The sequence below is a fragment of the Papio anubis genome, chromosome 6 (assembly GCF_008728515.1).
Source record: "Papio anubis isolate 15944 chromosome 6, Panubis1.0, whole genome shotgun sequence".
NCBI lineage: Eukaryota > Metazoa > Chordata > Mammalia > Primates > Cercopithecidae > Papio > Papio anubis.
In genome coordinates, this window is record NC_044981.1 from 105,384,109 (window position 1) to 105,406,441 (window position 22,333).

The window sequence follows — 22,333 nt, forward strand, 5'->3', positions numbered from 1 at the left end:
TGTTGGGAAGTGGAGAGTGGGACTGGTGGCTCACGGGCTGGGGCGGGCTGGTTGTTGGGAAGTGAAGAGTGTGATGGAGGCACCACGGGCTGGGATGGGCTGGTTGTTGGGAAGTGGATGGTAGGATAGTGGCTCACTGGATGGGTGGGGGTGCTGGTTATTGGAAAGTAGAGAGTGGAATGGAGGCACGATGGGCTGGTTGTTGGGAAGTGGATAGTAGGGCTGGGGCAGGCTGGCTGTTGGGAAGTGGAGAGTGGGATGGAGGCACCACAGGCTGGGTTGGGCCGGTTGCTGGGAAGTGGATGGGAGGATGGTGGCTCACTGGCTGGGTGGGGGTGCTGGTTATTGGGAAGTAGAGAGTGGAATGGGGGCATGATGGGCTGGGAGCTGGGAAGTAGATAGTAGGATGGTGGCTCACAGGCTGGGGCAGGCTGGTTGTTGGGAAGTGGAGAGTGGGATCTTCATGTTTCAGCAAATAAAAAAGATTTTTTGAATGATTAAATCAACAATTTTCAACATGTTTACTAAGTTTCTAGTTTGTGCAGGCATTGACCTAGGTGCTGGGGACACAACAATGACAAAACAAAGTCCTTAGTAGGATGGGAAGTCCCATAGTAGGATGGGAAGAATAAGTTCAAGAGATCTATTGTACAACATGGTGACTGTAGTTAGTAATATACTGTATTCTTGAAAAATGTTGCCAGGCGCAGTGGCTGACACCTTTAATCCCAGCACTTTGGGAGGCTGAGGCAGGCAGATCACGAGGTCAGGAGTTCAAGACCAGCTTGGCCAATATGGTGAAACTCTGTCTCTACTAAAAATATAAAAAAATGAGCCAGACATGGTGGTGCGTGCCTGTAGTCCCAGCTACTCAAGAGGCTAAGGCAGAAGAATGGCGTGAACCTGGGAGGCGGAGGTTGCAGTGAGCGCAGATCGCGCCACTGTACTCCAGCCTGGGTGACAGAGCGAGACTCCGTCTCAAAAAAAAAAAAAAAAAAAAAGAAAAAAGAAAAATGTTGAGAGGATATAAAGTGTTCCTACCACAAAAATGGTTAACTATGTGAGGTAATGTATACGTTAATTAGCTAGATGTATTCATTCTACAATGTAGTATATATACTTCAAAACATCACATTGTACACAGTAAAGACATAAAGTTTTACCTCTCAATTTACAAAGAAAGTGAAAAAAAAAAGAAAGTATGAAAAGAGTCGTTTCAATAGAATAGTTGAAACAAACGTCTAGATAGAGTAAATTCAAGGGACACTAGCAAGTGGAGAGTACCAGAAAAGAGAAAAACAGGCTGATTTTGGTCAAGAAAGGTGTTTTTGTTTCGTTTTGTTTTGTTTGGGGTGGGAGAAATGATGGCATGTTTAAATGGCAATGGGAAGGACAGAGAAACGGATGGTGTGGGGAAAACCCAAGAACTTGAGTGGACCAGGGGCACGGGGCAGCCTTCCAGAGGAACAAGGAGATTTCTGGCAGAGTGTGTACATCACAGAAGGCAGATGTGATAGGCAGACCCAGGCTGGCTGGTACCTGTAAGTTCTCCTAATTGCTTGTGTTGATTTCTTCAATGAAACAGGAAGCAGCCTCACTAGCTCAGAGTGAGGAGCAGGGCTTAAGCCTTTTCGGTTTGAAGACAAGAGGGGGATTTGAAATAGCCTTAGGGAAATGCAAAGTTACAAGGCAAGAATGATCTCACATCAGTGGTCACCAACTGAAAGGAATAGCAGGGTCCTCCCTCCCTCTTTCCCCATCCCACTCACTGGGCATGAAGCTGTATTTCATCAGGCTTGCATAAATAGGTTTATAAGATGGGGCTGGCAAGTATTTAAGAGTACATGCAGGAGAGTGAGGGCAAGTATAATGATGGGCTTGGAATTTTAGTTGGGTAAGGAAGAAAGTGATGACAGGAGGGGCATGAGAAACAGTTAAAAAAAAAAAAAAAAAGGATTGACTGACTATTTCATTTAGTTTGAAGAACTGAGCCACTATTTTAGATATTTTGATCAATAGAGACATTGAGAGCATCTATCTGCTATACCACTGGAACGGGTAATTCCTTACATTGTATAATAGGTAACGTGGAATCCTTTACACAACATTTAAGAATATTATATATGTGCTCCATGCTTATGTAGACAATTTAGAAAATACAAATAAGGCAAAGGAAAAGAAATCTTTACTTTCTTACCAGTTTTTACTATGTATTTGTATTTTATTTACAAATTTATAACATTTCCAGACTTTTGGGTAACTTACCTTTTCTTTTTACCAACTCTGTGAGCATGTTATTTAAAGTGGTCTTCTATACTTTCATTTCTATAATTACTTGTGTGGTGACTGAGCCATGGGCTCTCTGCCTGCTGGTGGTTTTGAGCTGTTCGTCCCACACATCTGTAGCAGCCTCATTTGCACCTATGGAGTCCATGGCTACCACACACCCAGGCACAAGCCTCTGACTCCCTCACAAGCCTTCTAATGGAGAAGAGCCTGAGCATTTACTTAAGAGAAACACAAACGTGTTATAGGCGGCTTTCTGTCCTTTCCTACCTCTTCCCAGTACACTCAGGGCATTATACTCATGGTTGAAATTTTATACATAGGTAACTCACTTTAAGTCTGAATTTCAGAACCATTAAGGACATATATAACACATGTAGTGACAGGATTTCAAGGGAGCAGTTAGTTGTCACAGGGACACAGAAATGCATTTAAACAGTGGCTGTAGGGTAGGAATGCTAGCTTATCTTGCAAAGTGTAAGAGTGAGTGATAGAAAAGATCAGCATGCCACAGCCCACACTACTTTCAAAAGTGCCAACATTCGGGTATATTTAAAAACAAAGCAAAAAAAAAAAAAAAAAAGCTAATTATTTAGCTGAGTCTAGAATGCAACACCATTTTGCAAATAAGAACAAGGTGTTCTTAAAATCATCTTATGACATAATAAATCTTCCAGAAACAAAGCCATCAAGTATATTGAGGGAAGATTATACTTTGCTTTGCACAGAACTTTGCCAACAGTTGCTCACCATTTCAAAAGACGACATCACCACTGACAACCCTGTTTGAGACATCTGAGTTGCCAATACAACATTCCTGCATCAATCTCATTTTGTAGCTGTCAAGTTCACAGCGATCACACATATACATCAAGCATCTATTTCACAAGTCTTCTAAAGTAGCATGCCTAAACGTTTGCTTAATCAAGCATACAATATTACAAACTTCTTTCTTTTCATTTTCCATATACAGTCAGTGCATTATTCTAATTTTGTTTAAAATTTTGTGTGTGGAGAGTTCACATTATCTAAGAACTTTATTTTAAAAGAATAAGGGAGACACTAGAAAAGTTTGATTCAAAACAATGAGAAGGTATTATCTATATGTTCTAAATGATCTATCATAAATATTACATATTGGTATGGTTTCCAATTGTATAAAGGATACCAAAGAAACAACTAGAAAATATGAAACTACCAGTTCCAGCAGTATGGCGGATTAGATGCTCTAAATAGCTATCGATTGAAAAACCCGAAATAGTGGATAAAACGCCTTTTCTAACCCTTTTTAAATGAATCCCAGACTTGCCATAAATGTGAGTCACACGAAGAACACCTAGAGAGCAAACTGAGAACAGAGAAACCAAGACAGCGGTAGAAGCTGACTTTTGCTATAGAGTCTAACTTTCCCTTTGATGACTATACGAGGAACAGGGAAAGAAGAGGAAGTCCAGGGCCTGCCAAAAGGGAGTAAAATACAAGACAATACCTCTCAGTTAAATTAAGGACCAAGAAGGGCTATACCCATCATTTAAGAGCTTGCAAACCCACTAAACAGAAAAGAGAAATACCTTTCTTGAACTTGATATGCTGAGGTAGGAGGACTTTTTAAAGTGGCTCCTTTAAGAAACAGCAACCACAAGCTAACCATCACCAGGGTATCCGGTCAAAATTAACACTTCATGGTGCGGTCTACAAAACCTCAAGAAGATATTTCATCTAGAACGGCCCCAGAGACCATCATCACCTAAACCCTCTAATCAATCTTAACTTCACTGTTGTGGGACGACCAAACATTACGCTCCGTCTGATACAATAAACCCACAGCATTGCCTCTGAAGCATCCAGAACAAGTCAGTCAGAAATGATGGATAACAACCACCCCAAACCCAGAGGCCTAGGGTCACCAGCATGTGTTGTGCTCACCAATGTAGTTTGTGAGGAATCTGGACAGCGTACAAAGGGAAGCTTTATCTGTCCATCACAATGTCTCTTCAGCCTCAGCTGTAGCTGATGGTCACAAGAAAGGCAGGGGCTAGAACCACCTGGAGGCTCTTCACTCAAAAGGAGGATCACAGACCCATCCTGTGAACAAGAGCAGGCCTAAAATGTTGGGAACATAATTTACAATGACCACAGACAAAATGTTAATCTTCAAGCCTGTGGATCTAACTTGCAATGTATAGGAAACAGATGAGCAAGTTAAGCCACATCAAGAGAAAATAAGCAGACAAAGTCATTCCACAGGACAGCTGACCCAGGATTTTCAAGATGTCAAAGCACAAATTTGGGGGAGGAGAAACTGTCCTAGATAAAAAGGCTTCAGAACCAAATCAATGTAATAAATCTTGTTTAAATTTTGCTTGAAACAAATTATATAGAAGGGTATTCTGAAGACAACTGGGGCTATCTGAACATGGTTAGGTTTGTAGACAAGTGGAATTATATTTAATTTAATAAGATGTGGTGACAGCGCTGCTGTTATATAAGAAACACCCTTGTCCAGACGCAGTGACTCCCGCCTGTAATCCCAGCACTTTGGGAGGCCGAGATGGGCGGATCACGAGGTCTGGAGATCAAGACCATCCTGGCCAACATCGTGAAACCCCATCTCTACTAAAAACACAAAAATTAGCCAGGCGCGGTGGTGCACACCTGTAGTCCCAGGTACTCAGGGCTGAGGCAGGAGAATTGCTTGAATTCGGGAGGCAGAGGCTGCAGTGAGCCAAGATTGCACCATTGTACTCCAGGCTGCGCGACAGAGCGAGACTCTGTCTCAAAAAAAAAAAAAAAAAAAGAAAACGAAGAAAATAAAGAAATGCCCTTACATTTCATACACACGTACAGAACTATTTTGCAGAGAAAAGTTGTATCTGTGACTTAAAATACTTTGAAGAAAGTCGGAAGAGGAGGAAAAGATGAGACAGGGAAGCAAATGTGGTAAAATATTGGTAATATTAAAACCAGGTGAGGGCATAGGAGTGGTCATTATGTCATTCTGTGTATCTGTATATTAAGAATCTTCTTGTAATAAAACTTTCACAAAATCAAACACAAAACATTGTTTGAGAGGATTGGTACCCATTGGCAACTGGCAAAAGCAAAGACCCATCAATCCTTCTGAGGAAACAGAATGCAAACCCAGGCCCCAATAAAACTGTCTTCAAAAAATAGAAGGAATGAAGAAAAAGAAAAAAATTCTAGAACTAAAAGAAAACAAAAATGATGCATATCAAAATTTGAAAGATTCGGCCAAAGCAGTACTTAAGAGAAAAAATTTTAGTCTCATATTTAGCTTCATCAACAAAAAAGGTTCAAATAAGCATTCACTTGAGTGGGGGTGGGGGAGGAAGAACAGCAAAATAAACATTAATAAAGGAGAAAGCAAGACGTAATCAAGGTGAGAGAAGAACTTCATTAAGTTTGTTTACAAGGACACACAATAGAGACAATAAAGACCAAGTCACTTTGGAAAGGGTTTTATCAAGAATAAAAGATGAAAAACCATTATGAATTAAAATGCCTTAACTCTGGATGGTACAGAGATTAAAGTAATAAAGACTATTACGAACTTTATGTTAATAGAGTTGAAAATTATATGAAATGGACAAATTCTTATACATAGGAATATATATGGCAATACTCACATAAGAAGAAATTTTTAACTTGAATATGCCTATGTTGACAAAAGAAATGAAATCAAAAATTTTAAATGGCTGCGCACAGTAGTTCATGCCTGTAATCTCAGCACTTTGGGAGACCAAGGTAGGAGGATCACTTGAGGCCAAGAGTTTGAGACCAGCCTGGGCAACAGAACAAGACCTCATCTCTACTAAAGTTAAAAAATCAGGGATAAGACAAAAGGCAAAAATCAAAAGCTACACAACCCTTTATAGCTTTATAAACACTTTTACCATTCAGAGAACAGATAACAACACAAACTCTTTTAGTAAATTTAAAAAGGGACTCACCTTTTTTTTTTTTTTTGAGACAGTCTTGCTCTGTCGCCCAGGCTACAGTGCAGTGGTGCGACCTTGACTCACCGCAACCTCTGCCTCCCAGGTTCAAGCAATTCTCGTGCCTCAGCCTCCCAAGCAGCTGGGATAACAGGTGTGTGCCAATACACCTGGTTAATGTTTTTTGCACTTTTAATAGAGATGGGATTTCACCATGTTGACCAGGCTGGTCTCGAACTCCTGACCTCAGGTGATCTGCCCTCCCAAAGTGATGGAATTACAGGTGTGAGCCACCATGCCTGGCCTCCAATTCATTTTCAAAGCTCAAAAAGTACAGATACCAAAACCTAACAAGGATAATTACAGTTCAATCTAATTCATGAATTTCTGATTCAAGAAACCTAAAACGAATGTTAGTAAACTGAATCCAGTGATGAATAAAAAAGATAATATATCATGAAGCTATGTTTATTATAGAATGCAAGTTTTGTTTGATACTTAAAAGGTAATTTATCTCAAAAACAGATTATAAGTAAAATCAAAGTGATCATCTCGATACCTACAAAAAAGACGGAAGATAAAATTCAGTATCCACTCATGAAAAAATCTCTTCGCAAACTAGAAAAGAAGGGAACTTCCTTAGCCCAACAGTGGACAGCTACAAAAAGACAGGGAAAAGAGAAAAGAAAGAAAAGAAAGGGGAAACACTGTATTCAACGATGAAATGCTGGAAGCCTTCATTTAATCAGGGATAACACAGGAATGGCCAGATGTTTCAAAGAATGCGTACAGAGGAGCCAGTCTGCAGAAAGGCAAAAAGTAGGAAGGCAGTGATTTTTTAAAGTTTTATTTTAATGAAAAAAACCTCAGATTTCGCAAATCACTGGAAGTAGCAGAATTCACAAGAATTTAAAAGGTGGCTGGACACACAGACACAGAAAGTTAATATACAAAGTCTGTTACAATTGTATACAACAGTAACAATGAGAAAATGTAATTTTTTAAAGGATACAATTTACAGTAGCAACAAAAAATAAGGTACATAGGAATAATGCTAACAAAAGCAATACAGCAGCCATTTTTTGAAGAATATTATAAAATAAATTGAAAAGTACCTGAACAAGTGGAGAGACGGAAAGCTATTCCACGCAGGAGAGGCAGGGATGGTGGAGTGGAAATGTGCGAAGGCAAGCAAAGGAAAACCAGACAGAAGAGCAAGCAGACTGCACAGCTCCTACAGCACAGCAACAGTGCCTGAAACAACAGGCGCCTAGGGCCACTTGTTGACGACAAAAATGACAAACCATCCCCGCTTCTTTTTCTAAGTGGCTGGTGCTTTTTTTTTTTTTTTTTGAGATGGAGTTTCGCTCTTGTTGCCCAGGCTGGAGTGCAATGGCGCGACCTCAGCTCATCACAACCTCCGCCTCCCGGGTTCAAGCGATTCTTCTGCCTCAGCCTCCCGAGTAGCTGGGATTACAGACACGCCTCCACGTCTGGCTAATTTTGTATTTTTAGTAGAGACAGGGTTTTTCCATGTTGGTCAGGCTGGTCTCGAACTCCCGACCTCAGGTGATCCGCCCGCCTTGGTCTCCCAAAGTGCTGGGATTACAGGCATGTGGTGACTGGTGCTTCTTTACCAATGACAACCCTGCCCCACTTCAATCCTCCTGTCTCCTAGATAAAAATTAAAATACCCAATCACAAAAGTAGCCCCAGCTTCTTGAGAGCAGCCAGTTGAGGACCACCCCTCAAGATGCCACCCCCTCTTAGACTCATCTAACACACACCCCAACCCTCCTACAGCCCCACCTCCCCGTTTCCACAGTGCTCCTGGGGCTCCTCAGGACCGCATCCTCCCTGGCCTGCAGCCACCTGAGCTAAACAAACCCATCTTTTTATTACAGGGATATTTCTCATCTTTGGTCAGCGGGCTCCAAAAAGGAAAAAGCTATTCAAGTAAAGTGCTTCTGCGTGTCTTATCGTTATTCTTTTCCAAGTACCCTGTTTCACAGAAGATCCCATTATAACAATAACAAAAGATAAAATTCTTAGAACATAGCGTGATAAAAAAGAAAAAGTTTATGTGAAAAAATAAGCACATACAAATAGCAAAAGGAAAAAGAAAACCAACAACTGAAAAAGAAGGATAATGAGGATATACTACCCCTATCAGATACTAAAAGACAATAGAGAAACAGTACAGTACTAATGTATTAATAGAAGAACCAATGGAAAATAACAGAAATCCCAAAATGACCCCAAACACCATACACCTAAGGAAATTCAGTTAATGATTTTACTGGCCTCTCCAGTTGATGGGGAAAGATAGTTGCAATGGTTAATTTTACACGTGATCTTGGAAGGTACTGTAAGTGAAATTAACAATTTCAACTGGAGACTCTGAGAATAACAAATTGCCCTCCATAATGTGGGTGGGCCTTATCCATTTAGTTTGAAGGCCTAACTAGAATCAAAAGACCAGCCCCATCTAAGCAAGAAGGAATTACCCAGCAAGCTGCCTTTGACTTCATCAGACCATCGGCTCACCACCTGCCAGCCCATACTGCAGGTTTCGGAAATGAAAACTCCGTAAGCATATGAGCCAATTCCTTATAATAAATCTCCGTGTGTGTGTGTGTGTGTGTGTGTATGTATTTGTGTGTCCACGCACGTGCACGTGTGAGCACAATTGATTCTATTCTATTATTCTACTCTATTGATTCTGCCTCTGGAGCTAATAACTCATATTACAGACAAAGGCCCAGTCTCCCTAATATACAAAGGGTTTTTTAAATTATTTTTAAAGACCAACAACTGAAGAGAGAAAATTCAAAATAAAAATATATAAATTTACAGTTCCGGAGAAAGGAAACACAAATGCTTTTAAATACACAAGACAACACTCAACATTACTCATAACAAGATAAATGTAAACTAAAACTATATGCTTAGAAAAAGAAGTGTTTCAGATTTTGGGATATTTGCATATACACAAACGAGATATCTTAGAGATGGAATCTAAGACTAAACATGAAATTCATTATGTTTCAAATGTGTCTTACATATATGGCCTGAAGGTAATTTTATGCAATATTTTAAAATAATTGTGCGACTGAAACGATGTTTTACATGTGTTTTGAGTGTGACCCATCACATGAGGTCAGGTATGGAATTTTCCACTTGTGGGGTCATGTTGGCACCCAGAAAGTTTCAGATTTTATAGCATTTCATATTTCAGACATTGGGATTTAGAATGCTCAATATGTACCAGATTGGCAAAAATCCAGAAACTTTGTAAAATCACGCTACTAACACATATGTAGGAAGAGTCCTCTCACGTGCAGATAGGAGTGTGAATTGGCTACAACCTGCAATACCCACTGGGAATGCAAATGCACACACCCTTTGCCCAGCACTGTGGCTTCCCGAATTCATCCTGCAGATATTACTGCCCGCTTATGAAATGACACCTACACAAAGTTTAGCATGGCATCATTGTTTCAATTCAAATAACCAGCAGTAATCTAAATGTTCCTCAAAAAGAACTGGTTAAATATATCATGGTGTGTCCATAAAATGTAATGAAGCTATAAAAAAAAAGGAGGCACTGCTGTATGTGCTCCTTTGGAAAGATCTCCAGAAAATATATCTAAGTGAGTAAAAGAAGGGGATGAGAAAAAAAAATACATGGAAGAAAGCATATAGTATATACTATATATACACCATCATTTGTGTAAAAATAGGGTGAAAAATAAAAATACGGTGTTGTGCTTCTTGATATAAAGAAACTCAAAAAACATACAATAAACTATAAATGGTCATCCAGTCAAGAACAGGGGTGGTGACGTGGGCAGAGGGAACTAAGATGGGAAGAGACTTTTCTCAGAATCCCTTCCTTGTACTTTTTATTTTTTGAAACCAATGAATGTATTGATTAGCCAAAATATTAAACATATGAAAAATATTGAAGACACAATGTGAGGTATCTTGATGGAACCCTAAAATTACCATCTGTATCAATCGCATTAACAAGACACTACGTACTACTAATACTTGCTAACTGACTGTCTTATGCAAAAGCAAGAGATTACGTAAACCACATTTGAAAACAAAAGGAAAGACTGCATAAAGAAATGTTCTGGTCGTTATGAAATACTGGCTGGTTAAACTAAATATGGTTGTTTCTTAAGTTTTTAAAGGTATATGAATTCAGTGTTATTAAGATTTAGCTTGATTTTGATAATATTCTAATGGTAATTTTTACTTTGTTTCAGGATAGATTATTTAGGTTTTGGAGGTGCTAAATGTATCTATAATGCCAGGTATCATTTTTTTGAAAAACTTTCCAAATCTATCTGGCCATCCAACTCCCTAAAATCCAAGACTGTTCCTGTCGAAGCAGACCATCCGATGCGGGCACCTAAACGTCTCCAACTTTCACCTCTCTACCCCACAATGAATATAACTCAGACATTTTATAGTTAGGGAGTACGAACCCAAGAACAAATTTCCAATGTATTCTGAGCAATGTTTGGTTTTATTCAGAATATGCAAAAATTACTACAATTACATTAAAAAGGCATGGTTATAGAATATATCTTACCATACAATTTATTGTATTCAAATCAATAAAATAATGATAGTAATAATCAAAGCATAAGATAGACTGAAACTAAGCACATTAAAATAATATTCATTAAGATTTTACCTGTAGGATGCTTTAAATATTTAAATATGAAAGATATTAAATAACTAATTGCCATGTGCTAGAAGTCATCAGTGAATAGTTTTTAAAGGAAGTAAATTTTGAGCTTGGTCTTGAAGAAAATGACAGGCATTCAGAATCCTTAATCAAATTGGTTTTATGATCAGAGATTCATTTCAGCATACTACAGTCAAATGAGTAATATAATTTATCTATTGAGTCCTTAAATTTTGATGACACGACAAAACACTCTGGGTCTACAGATATGTTCAATAAGGCTCTGAAAGCCCCTTGAAAAAGGTTATAACTTTATCAAAACTCCAGATACCAGCCTCTCTCATCTAAAAAGAAATTATATTAAAGTGTTTTAAAATTTTCATACACTTTAATAAAAGATTTGACCAGGTAACTATGAAATGATGTACATTCCTACTGCTACAAACCCCATATGTTACCACATTTTTTTGCGACAGAGTCTTGCTCTGTTGCAAGGCTGGCATGAAGTAGAGCGATCCCGGCTCACTGCAACCTCCACCTCCCGGGTTCAAGCTTTTAAAAACACGTATGTGAAAACAAGACTGTACTGGGTCTCAAATCCTAGCTGTTGTTTTAACATGTTTTGCTTAAAGTCATAAACTCTGTTCAGAATTCTCTGGTAAGTCACATGGAAGTGGACTCCAACAAACCCAAGAAAATATTTAAGAAACCAGCCAAACTGATTAAAATTAAGCTCCATAAATTTATTTATATTGCTTAATATCCACGATCTATTCAAGCCACAAAAGAAGTCCTTCAAAAAGGAAAAAGTCGACGCTACGTGTCCATCTTCTCTTTGCTACCTCACCACACAAAAGAGAAGGAAGAAAGTATTAAAGTGGAAAACTATATATATGTGTGTGTGTGTGTGTGTATATTTTTTTTTTTCTTTTTTTTTTTTTTTTTTTTGAGACAGAGTGTCTCGCTCAGTCACCCAGGCTGGAGTGCAGTGGCGTGATCTTGGCTCACTGCAAGCTCCACCTCCTGGGTTCAAGCCATTCTCCCGCCTCAGCCTCCTGAGTAGCTGGGACTACAGACACCCACAACCACACCCGGCTAATTTTTTGTATTTTTAGTAGAGACGGGGTTTCACCGTATTAGCCAGGATGGTCTCGATCTCCTGACCTCGTGATCCACCCGCCTCATCCTCCCAAAGTGCTGGGATTATAGGCTTGAGCCACGGCACCCGGTCGGAAAATTTTATTTTGATGCTTATGATTGGATGTGCTATGAACATTTTATCTGGATTCAGAGTAAGAGTCCCTCACTCATTACTCCTTTTCATGTCACTCAATAGTGACAGTCTCTAAAACATAAGGAAACTGAATCATTTTATCACATAACATATGTACTATTTTTCTAAAAATTCTGTAAACTGAAATATATAACCCAATAACCTAAAAGAGTATTTTAAACTAGAAACTGCTTGACATAGTTAAAGTACATGATTCCAATTAGTATTTTAATATATTGCAACTGAAGTGAATATCTACTTATAAGCGAGTTTAAAGAGAATAACCCAGTCAAAGGCAACAATGTTTTCACACAGTAACACTTACCATTAAAACAAAACAAAACAAAACAAAACAAAGGTCAAGATAAAAATACCATGCATGTGCCAACTACAAGGATTAAATGATTGATAAAATCCTTCTCCTGAATAAGCCTTAACAAAGTGGCAGAGTGCTTTCTTGAAAGGTTCAGAACACAAATGACAGGGAACAAGTAATGACTGATAACTTTCTACTGCCACTAACCAATAATGCAAACAGCTATTAAACCAGTCATTCTTCTCACCCTCCAATCTCAGAAGGGGAAAAGACAGAGGGAGAGATGGGGTTAAATTAGGTTATAGTTGTGCATTTTCTCAAAACTAATTTTTTTTCCACTGAGAATATAATTTTTAATAAAGGACAGGAAGATGTTTCAGAACCGGGTCTGCCTCGGTGGAGAAAACAGGGCCCTGCGGGCCAGTGCGCTGTGCTCACCTGCTGCGGCTGGTACCTCTGCTGGGACTGGGACGGCAGATACTGCGCCTGGGGCGGGAGGTGTGGGGGCTGCGGCTGCTGGCTGTAATATGGCTGTTGGCCCTGTTGGCAGTAACCACTCACACCTTGCTGTCCATACTGAGGAGGCATCTGTCAAAAAGTCAAGCAAAGCAAATAAGAAAGTCAAAATGTGCAATTAAATGAAATTGAATATGGTTTCAATTCGGCAACATGAAGGGGGTTCTCTGCTAAGCAACTAAACTCAGTATTTGTAATCCTCTCTTCATTAGACAAATTGACATGCTGCTTTCTATTCACATACTATCAATGAAGTCAAAAGGCAATCTGACTTTGCCTTTAAAAACCATCATATTCTATCAGATAGAAACTACTGAATAATACCATAAAGACGGAGTAGGGAGGAAGTGCTAAATACTGAGACTAAAAAATAGCCTCTACTAAGAAAGAGACGCATGATATGAAATCCACTCCCACGTAACAGTGAAAATTAAAATGAACTCAAATAGTCCAGGTTAACTCAGTAATACTTTATAGGAGGCTTGTGGTTGGGAATGCTTTATTATGGTATATGTTTGTTTCTAAGTTCAGAATAAAAAAGTCAGAATATACCAACTGCCTTTACAGCACATACATACCAGTTAAATTATCAATTTTATTTACTATTTTTGCTAAGGATGGCATTTTCTTAGTTGATAAAACAGGTAACAATGTAAAGCAAGGCATATGACAGTGTAAATACCAGAGGTATAGACAAAAATGGCCTCAACCAATCTTCTCCATCTCTAATTTACATCAGCCTAAAAATGCCTGAAAGCATCGTTTAGAGGAAAATCCTTCCTCATGCAGTAAATATACCATGGATAGTATTTTTGAATTTTTTTAAATGAGAAATCTATTGCCTCTTTCTGTAATTTCAAGAGAGAGCAGGAAAGGAAAAGAAAAACAAGATATCAGGACAGCAAAATGTACTCTAGAGACAAGAATGGCACAGTCATGTTGTTTCATACCACAATATGGCCCATTGGAGAACTTCAAGAACTGGAGCCCCATAGGCAGACACACTTACGAAATTAATGATAAGCACCAGATACGCACCTAAAACCCAACCCCACTATAGAAACGCTGAATGAGGACACAGATGAAATGGTAAAAGATGAAAGGAGTAAAACCCTTAGCCTCTCAGAAAAATCAGCACAGTAATTCCTAACACATACAATGGGGTAAAAGGGGGAAAAAAATGAAAAAGTTAAAGTTCCTATATTTCTTTCAATCCAATCCAGATTATTTTCAACATCTACCAAAAAGGATGAGAATAAATGTGACCACAATGTCTCACAGTACCTCTCATCACACAGAGCCTAAGTTGTTGGAGCAGAAAAGTCTGCATTGAAAGCCATTTAACAGCACAGTTGAATTTTTTGCTTTTATTTATTTTACAGCTTGATATCTCATAATGAATGTATGTCCCTGCCACAAGCCAAGCCAACGAATTTCCATAAAATACAACTCCACATGCTAGAATACCATATACCACTACAACACACATCCTTCCGTTCAACACCCATATGTTTGATTTGATATCTAATACTATATTTCACACAAGCATCTTTGCAGTTTGATTTAAAGCAGTTAGGATAACACTTCTGCCAGTGTTAAAATGACTGTAAAGCTCAGTCAACACAGCCAGCAACTCCCCTATGAATTGCGCTTTAATATGTTGACTTTCTGGTTACAGAAACCCTCACACACAATATGGAAGTGTTGTTTGGGGAGGGGGCGCTGTTTTCTAAGCAAGACAACAACAGGACAGATTGCAGGAACCCACTAACACTAGAGCAGCCACAAGCTGACTAGAATTTTTTACTACCTAGTCCAGCTCCAGGAAGTTTGGGTGCAGGGTGTGGGGCAAGGAGGAGGATAGGTGGGCACAGCAGAAATCTTCAATGGAGCAACCGCCTACAGAACTGAGCAAACTGAGACCTGGGTGCCCTCAAATATGCTCCTCCACAATTAAAACCAATTTGCTCTCCTTTCAGACACATAGCTCATTCATCCATTTAGGACCAACTTCACTGGCACCCACCTTCTGCGAGCCTGGGCTGAGGAAATCTGCAACGGCACAGAGGGGCTCTCCCTGAGACCTGGGGCCCGGTGCCAACCAACTGGACCCGGTCAGCTGTCCTTCAGCGGGAGCCGTGACGGGACGGATTGCTCAACTCTAGTTTACCCAAAGAATCTTTGGGTTCGAAATACATGGACTCTAAGTCCAATTCCCTTTGCACGTGAGTTGTGTGAATACGGTCAATCACATGACTCTGCCTTACATCTCCAACTGCCTTCCCAAGTCATGCGGATGCCCTGCCCAGTCCCACCTGGAAGTCTATTCAGGTGCCATTAAGATTTATTAAACTAGAAGTTGTAGTGCTGTCTGTAAAATATTAATTATTTCCTAAATGTTACCTTTAAAAACCAGTTTCTCAATTAGAATACCCCAGCTGACTGAAGCTGAAGTCTAACTCTTTTTTGTTTGTTTATTTGTTTGTTTGTTTAAGACAGAATTTTGCTCTTGTTGCCCAGGCTGGAGTGCAATGGAGCGATCTCAGCTCACCAAAACCTCCGCCTCTCAAGTTCAAGCGATTCTCCTGCCTCAACCTCCCGAGTGGCTGGGATTACAGTCATGCACCACCATGCCCAGCTAATTTTGTATTTTTAGTAGAGACAGGGTTTCTCCATGCTGGTCAGGCTGGTCTCGAACTCCCAAACTCAGGTGATCCGCCCATGTCAGCGTCCCAAAGTGCTGGGATTACAGATGTGAGTCACCATGCCCGGCCTAAAATCTAACTCTTTAATGATCACTATTGTTTGTGTGTTAATGCATTCAGATGCAAGGCTTTGAAACATCTAATATATACTGTTCAGACTTCTGAAACTAAATAGCATTATGAAACACAAATCAACAGGCTGCCCCACAAGACATGGAAGGCCCTAGAGCCTTCTGCTGGATGCTGCAGACAACAGCTCCTCTGATTTCTGGTGTCTGGGTGGCTGTCCCTCTCCTCAAAGGCCATCAGAGCACGCCAGCACTGCTCACCACTCAAGCTCAATCCCCACCCGAACCCAGTTAGGCTTCTAATGTGCTGAGGACCAAGACACCCACACACGCTGCCCGCACAATGAGGGCCCAAAGGACCGATCCGTGAGGAAAGCACCTGAGCTTCACTGTCCCAAGTTTTGCAAACCCTATTCTGATTGCTGAGAGTTTTTAAATCGTTTAGTTCTTAACCATATGCAGGATAACTAAGATAACCAGACGGTTGCATGCAAGTGACATGCAACCAACAGTTACTGAGTGCCAGCCAGCAGTTGCTGGGAGCTGGGGACACAGAGCACTGGTAGCTGAGGCAGCCCTCCCTCCCCAGTCTAACCCTAACCATGGTCATTCTCCTGCCTTGAACAACCTGATCTTATCACAGGGGAGACTGATTTAGTTATGTACTGAAACCCTTAACTACGTGTTCACATTTTTGCTGTCTGTCCTCATCAGTAGAATATAAGCTCCTGGAAGAGGATCTGAGCGTCAACAAATATCTATTGAATGGTAAGTACTGTTCGATGATTACTTAAGCAAGCTATTATTATATGAAAAATTTTAATGAATCAAGGAACACATTATAATATGGAGATCTCTTGACTACCCAAATCTGACACACATGTTCAGCTTCATCTACAGCCACTGAACGGTACACTAACAGCACAGTGTCCTTAGACAAAAACCGCTGGCCCACAGAAGTCCTGACTGTCCAGCGCATGCTTTGCCTTGAACACAGTTCTAACAATACATATATATTTTGAACCTGCAAAACTGAACTAAATGGAGATCTTAAAAAAAATGCCTCGGATCAGAACATTTCCATTTGTTATTTAAAAATAAGAATCTGGTGGGGCATGGTGGCTAAAGCTTATAATCCCAGCACTTTGGGAGGCCAGGGTAGGCAGATCACCTGAGGTCAGGAGTTCCAAACCAGCCTGGGCAACATGGCGAAACCCCGTCTCTACTAAAAATACAAAAATTAGCCAGGCATGGTGGCACACACCTGTAATCCCAGCTACTAGGGAGGCTGAGGCAGGAAAATCACTTGAACCTGGGAGGTGGAGGTCACAGTGAGTCGAGATCGCTCCAATGCACTCCAGCCTGGGCAACAGAGCAAGACTCTGTCTCAAATAAGAAGAAGAAGAAGAAGAAGAAAAAGAATTTGTTTCACTCATTTCTAAATAAAGACCTTTAAGACATGAACACACACAACAACAAAAAATTTACAGCTAAAAATGATTCATTTAAATATTTATTTTAGAAAATTAACCCAATAAAGAACACAAGTACTACCTTCCACATTTCTGTATCATGTTAGATATGCAGGGTCAGGACTCATTTTTCATTTCACCATACCCTGAACTTTTGGCTCATCCTCCAAAATTAATGAAATGACCAAAGGTTACCCTCTCTCCCTTTTTCCTTCTAAAGAAGTTTGGTTTTGTTTGGTTTTGTTTGAGATGGAGTCTCACTCTGTTGCCAGGCTGGAGTGCAGTGGCGTGATCTCAGTTCACTGCAACCTTTGCCTCCTGGGTTCAAGCGCTGCCTCAGCCTCCCGAGTAGCTGGGACTACAGGCGCCCGCCACCATGCCCAGGTAATTTTTGTATTTTTAGTAGAGATGGGGTTTCACCATGTAGGCCAGGATAGTATCAATCTCTTGACCTTGTAATCCGCCCGCCTCGGCCTCCCAAAGTGCTGAGATTACAGGTGTGAGCCGCCGCGTACATTGTTTTTTTTTTAATTAATTAATTTATTATTATTATTACTACTTTTGAGACGGAGTTTTGTTCTTGTTGCCCAGGCTAGAGTGCAGTTGTGTGATCTCAGCTCACTGCAACCTCTGGCTCCCGGATTCAGGCGATTCTCCTGTCTCCGCCTCCCAAGTAGCTGGGATTATAGGTGCGTGACACCACACCCAGCTAATTTATGTATTGTTAGCAGAGACAGGTTTCATCATATTGGTCAGGCTGGTCTCGAACTCCCGACCTCAGGTGATCCACCTGCGGTGGCCTCCCAAAATGGTGGGATTAGAGGCATGAGCTACTGCGCCCGGCCTGAAGAAGTTTTGAAGAGCAGCTTCCTACCAGGTTTAAAGGTACACTGACCCCACGACCCAGCCATGTACCTTGTAAGTATACACCCACGAACACGCATGTTCCAGGAAGGATATTCAATGCAGTCCTGTCTACTACAATTGACAGAAGAGGACAAAATCTAACTCTAGGACAGGAGGTAAATTGGAAAAGTTAATTTTGCTATAGGCACACAATTAAATGTATACAGGAGTAAAAAGGAAGGAGTAAGACATCACACATCAAAATGGTTCAAAACTAAAAAATACAATGTTGAGTTTAAAAAGAAAGCAACAAAAAGTTAATGCAGTAGCATACCATTTGTATAAAATTTTAATACATAAGATATTAGTGTATACTGTTTATAAACATACATATAGCAAAAGTATAGAAACACGCATTGAAAAGGATTGGGGATGATGGGGCGTGGCTTCAGCCGTGCTTTGTTCCTTTACAAAAAGAAAGATGTGAAGCAAATTGGGTAAAATGTTATTTTTATACCTGTATATAATTTTATATACATATATTTTTATATATATATACACACACACACCTGTATATACTTTATGTGTAATTACACAAGTGTGTCTGTTATATTTGCATCTGTAATTTTCTGTAAGCCTAAATTATTTCACAATTTTCCACTTTTACAATAAAGATTTTGCCTCTACCCCAGTCAACCTCCTCCCAAAAAGAGGTGGCCCTGGGAAGCTCAAGCACTCACACAAGGCAGGAGGGGACACCCCAGGAGGTGTCCTGGGAAAAGAGAGCTCAAAGGCCAAGTCCCTGACTACAAGACCAGGTGCTCCAATCACTCCCAGGCCTTTCACCTAGGACGCTCCAGGCCATGGCTCTTCTGAGTTCTGGTGTCTGAGTGGCTGTTCGTCTCCTCACAAGCCATCAGGGTATTCAGGACAGAACTAGGAGGAAGCCTTCATTATGGTCTCCTCCCAAGGGAAAGAAGTGTCCTGTAGGTTGGTGAACCTCTAACAGATAGAACTTTACGCCAGCATTTCCCTAAAGGTCACTGATTTCCCTATGGGTCCTACAAGGTACACTAATTCTATAGAATATCACACAGAAATGAGTTCTATAATTTAAAAAAGTTTAAAAAATAAATATACTATAAAAAGAAAACATACCATATCATCACACTAAAGGATATGTGAAATCCTTTAAAAAGTCTGGAAACCTGTCCACCTTTACATCCAAGATTTCTCCAACTCATTAGACCACTGAACACCACCACACCACTGGACTGTCCACTGCACAGGACAGGCCTTTGCTGGTTTAGTTCATCACTGTATTCAGCACGCCTGTCCGGTACTAAGAGCTCGGTGAATGTCTGTTGACTGAACTTCCCGAAATACGTATAGCAATCACACACCACAGTCAATGGAAACGTTAAGAGCTGCTGCCTTGCACTAAACGAATCCAGTCCAGTTCTATCGCTTGGAAAGCACAGAAAAACACTGCAACAGGTATTAGAACCTCCTCGACGTGAGCTTTGAAGTTAGGATACTAAAACACGCCCCAGTTTCTATCATGGATCTGGTGCCTCTGAATATCTCAATCTACTTAGGTTGTCAGTTTGTTCCTCCTTTTGGAGGAAGACAATCTATGAACAAAAGAAATACTTGGCATTGTCCTAAACTTATCAGAGACATACTTAAGGTGGTGAAAACTCCCCACTACTGAATTCTAACATGCTACTTTTTTGCTATGTAATAGAATGAGTAACTTTCTCCTGATCTTCAATGTCTAAAGACTTTAATTTTTAATTGTGCTAAAATATACACAAAATTGACCATTTTAAGTACACAGTTCAATGATGCATAAGTACATTCACACTGTTGGCCAACCATCACCACCATCCTTCTCCAGGATTTCATCATCCAAAACGGAAACTGCGCCCTGGAAATAACAACTGCACATTCTGTTCCCCACCCCAACCCCCGGCAAGCACTATTATACTTTCTGACTCTATGAATTTGGTTAGTCTTGCTACCTCACATAGGCAGAATCACACAATATTTGTTCCTCTGTGTCTGACTTATTTTGTGTCTGAGTTAGCATAATGTATTCAGGGTTCATCCACGTTGTGGTGTGTATCACGTTTCATTTTGTTTTAAGGCTACGGAATGTATACAGCATAACTGTTTATCGACTCACTCACGGATAAACACTGGGCTGTTTTCAACTTTGGGGTATTGTGAAAAATACTGCTCTGAATAGGGGTTTACAAATATCTGGTCGAATTGTTGCTTTTACATCTTGGGGTACATTCCCAGAAGTGGGATTGCTGGAGTATATGGTAATTCTATGTTTAATTTTTTGAGAACTATCATACTGTTTCTCACAGTGGCTACACCATTTTACACTCCCACCAACAGGACACAAGGGTTCCAATTTCTCCATATCCTTGACAACACTTGGTATTTTCTGGGCTTTTCTTAATATTAAGTATCAGCTGTACTAATACTGGGTGTGAAGTGATAACATACTCACTGTGAAATATGAAATTTCTCTAATCATCAGTGCTGCTGAGTATCTTCTCATGTGCTTATTGGCCATGTATATATCTTCTTTGGAAAAATGTTTATTCAAGTCCTTTGCCATTTTTTAATTGGGTTATTTGTTTTGTTGTTGATAGGAGTGTTTTATATAGATATTAATCCCTTATCAGATATATGATTTGCAAATATTTTCTCCTATTCTGTGGGTTATACCTTTTCACTCTCTCGATAGTATCCTTTGATGCTCAAAAGTTTTTAAAACTTTGAAGTACTCCAGTTTGTCCTTTATTTTGTTGCCTATGCTTTTGGTGTCATGTCCAAGGAATAATTACCAAATCCAGTGCCAAACTTTTCCCCTGTTTTCTTTTAAGAGTTTTATAGCTGGGCACAGTGGCTCATGCCTGTAATCCTAGCACTTTGGGAGGCTGAGGCGGGTGGATCATTTGAGGTCAGGAATTCAAGACCAGCCTGGCCAATGTGGTGAAAATACAAAAATCAGCCAGGCGTGGTGGTGAGTGCCTGTGATCCCAGCTGCTCGGGAGGCTGAGGCAGGAGAATCACATGAACCGGGAGGCGGAGGTTGCAGTGAGCCAAGATCGCACCATTGCACTACAGCCTGGGTGACAGAGCAAGACTTCATCTCAAAAAAAAAAAAAGAAAAGAAAAAGAAAAAAAAAAGAGTTTTATAGCTTTAAGCTCTTACACACTTAGGTGTATGATAGATTATTAGTTAATTTTTATATATAGTGTAAGGTAAAGTGTCCAATTTTATTCTTTTGAAAGACTTATTGTTTTTATTCTACACAATTTTCACATCAGCTTTGGATCTTTTTGTTTTAAGATGTACAGTTTGGTATTTACACATCCATCAAGAACTATTTTTTGAAAAGAACTACATTAAATGTATACATTCTTAACACACAGTATGGTCTGTCTGCATGAAATTCAAGATCAGGCAAAATCAACTTATTGTGACAGAAACTGTAACAATGATTGTGGGATATGGGGCCCGGCTGGAAAGAGACATGAGAGAATTTTCTAGAAGTGATGGAAATACTCTAATTAGGATGGTGGCATCCTAGACGTACATAATTGTCAAAACTCACTGAACTGTATGTTTAAGATTTAGGCATTTTAATGGATATAAATAATAGCTTTAAAATATTGGTGGAATATGAATATATACTTAATACAGAAGTCTAAACTGTTCATCTCCATTTTTATCATTCTGTAACACACATTTTAACACATTTATGCTTAAATCATTCTTGCCTTTAGACCTAGATGTAAATTGTTTCATAATTAATGACTGCTCCTAGATGCTTATCAGTGAGTTTTTATGTTTTCATTTTACATAATCCAAAATATTACAGAGCAACAGGGCAAACTGAAATGATCATGGTGAATATACAAAGTAAAATATGTAAGGCAAGTCATAATATGTATAGAAACAACATTCCTTTAACCCAAAATTCTACTTTTGGGAATTTATCTTAAGAAAAAGTATGAGGCCGGGTGTGGTGGCTCACACCTGTCACTTTGGGAGGCCGTGGCAGCCGGATCACAAGGTCAAGAAATAGAGACCATCCTGGCCAACATGGTGAAACCCCGTCTCTACTAAAAATACCAAAAAAAAAAAAAAATTAGCTGGGCGTGGTGGC

The 22,333-nt window shown here is 39.8% G+C and overlaps 1 protein-coding gene across 7 annotated transcripts in view; it reads right to left on the reverse strand.

The window, feature by feature from the left end:
• Positions 1 to 22,333, reverse strand: part of ARID1B (AT-rich interaction domain 1B) — a 442,915-nt gene that overhangs the window by 303,625 nt on the left and 116,957 nt on the right. For all 7 annotated transcript variants that reach the window (XM_031667341.1, XM_031667340.1, XM_031667337.1 and 4 more), the window contains exon 3: positions 12,972 to 13,121. In XM_031667341.1, coding sequence (XP_031523201.1) covers positions 12,972 to 13,121 — 150 coding nt within the window. The remainder of the gene's footprint in view (positions 1 to 12,971; positions 13,122 to 22,333) is intronic.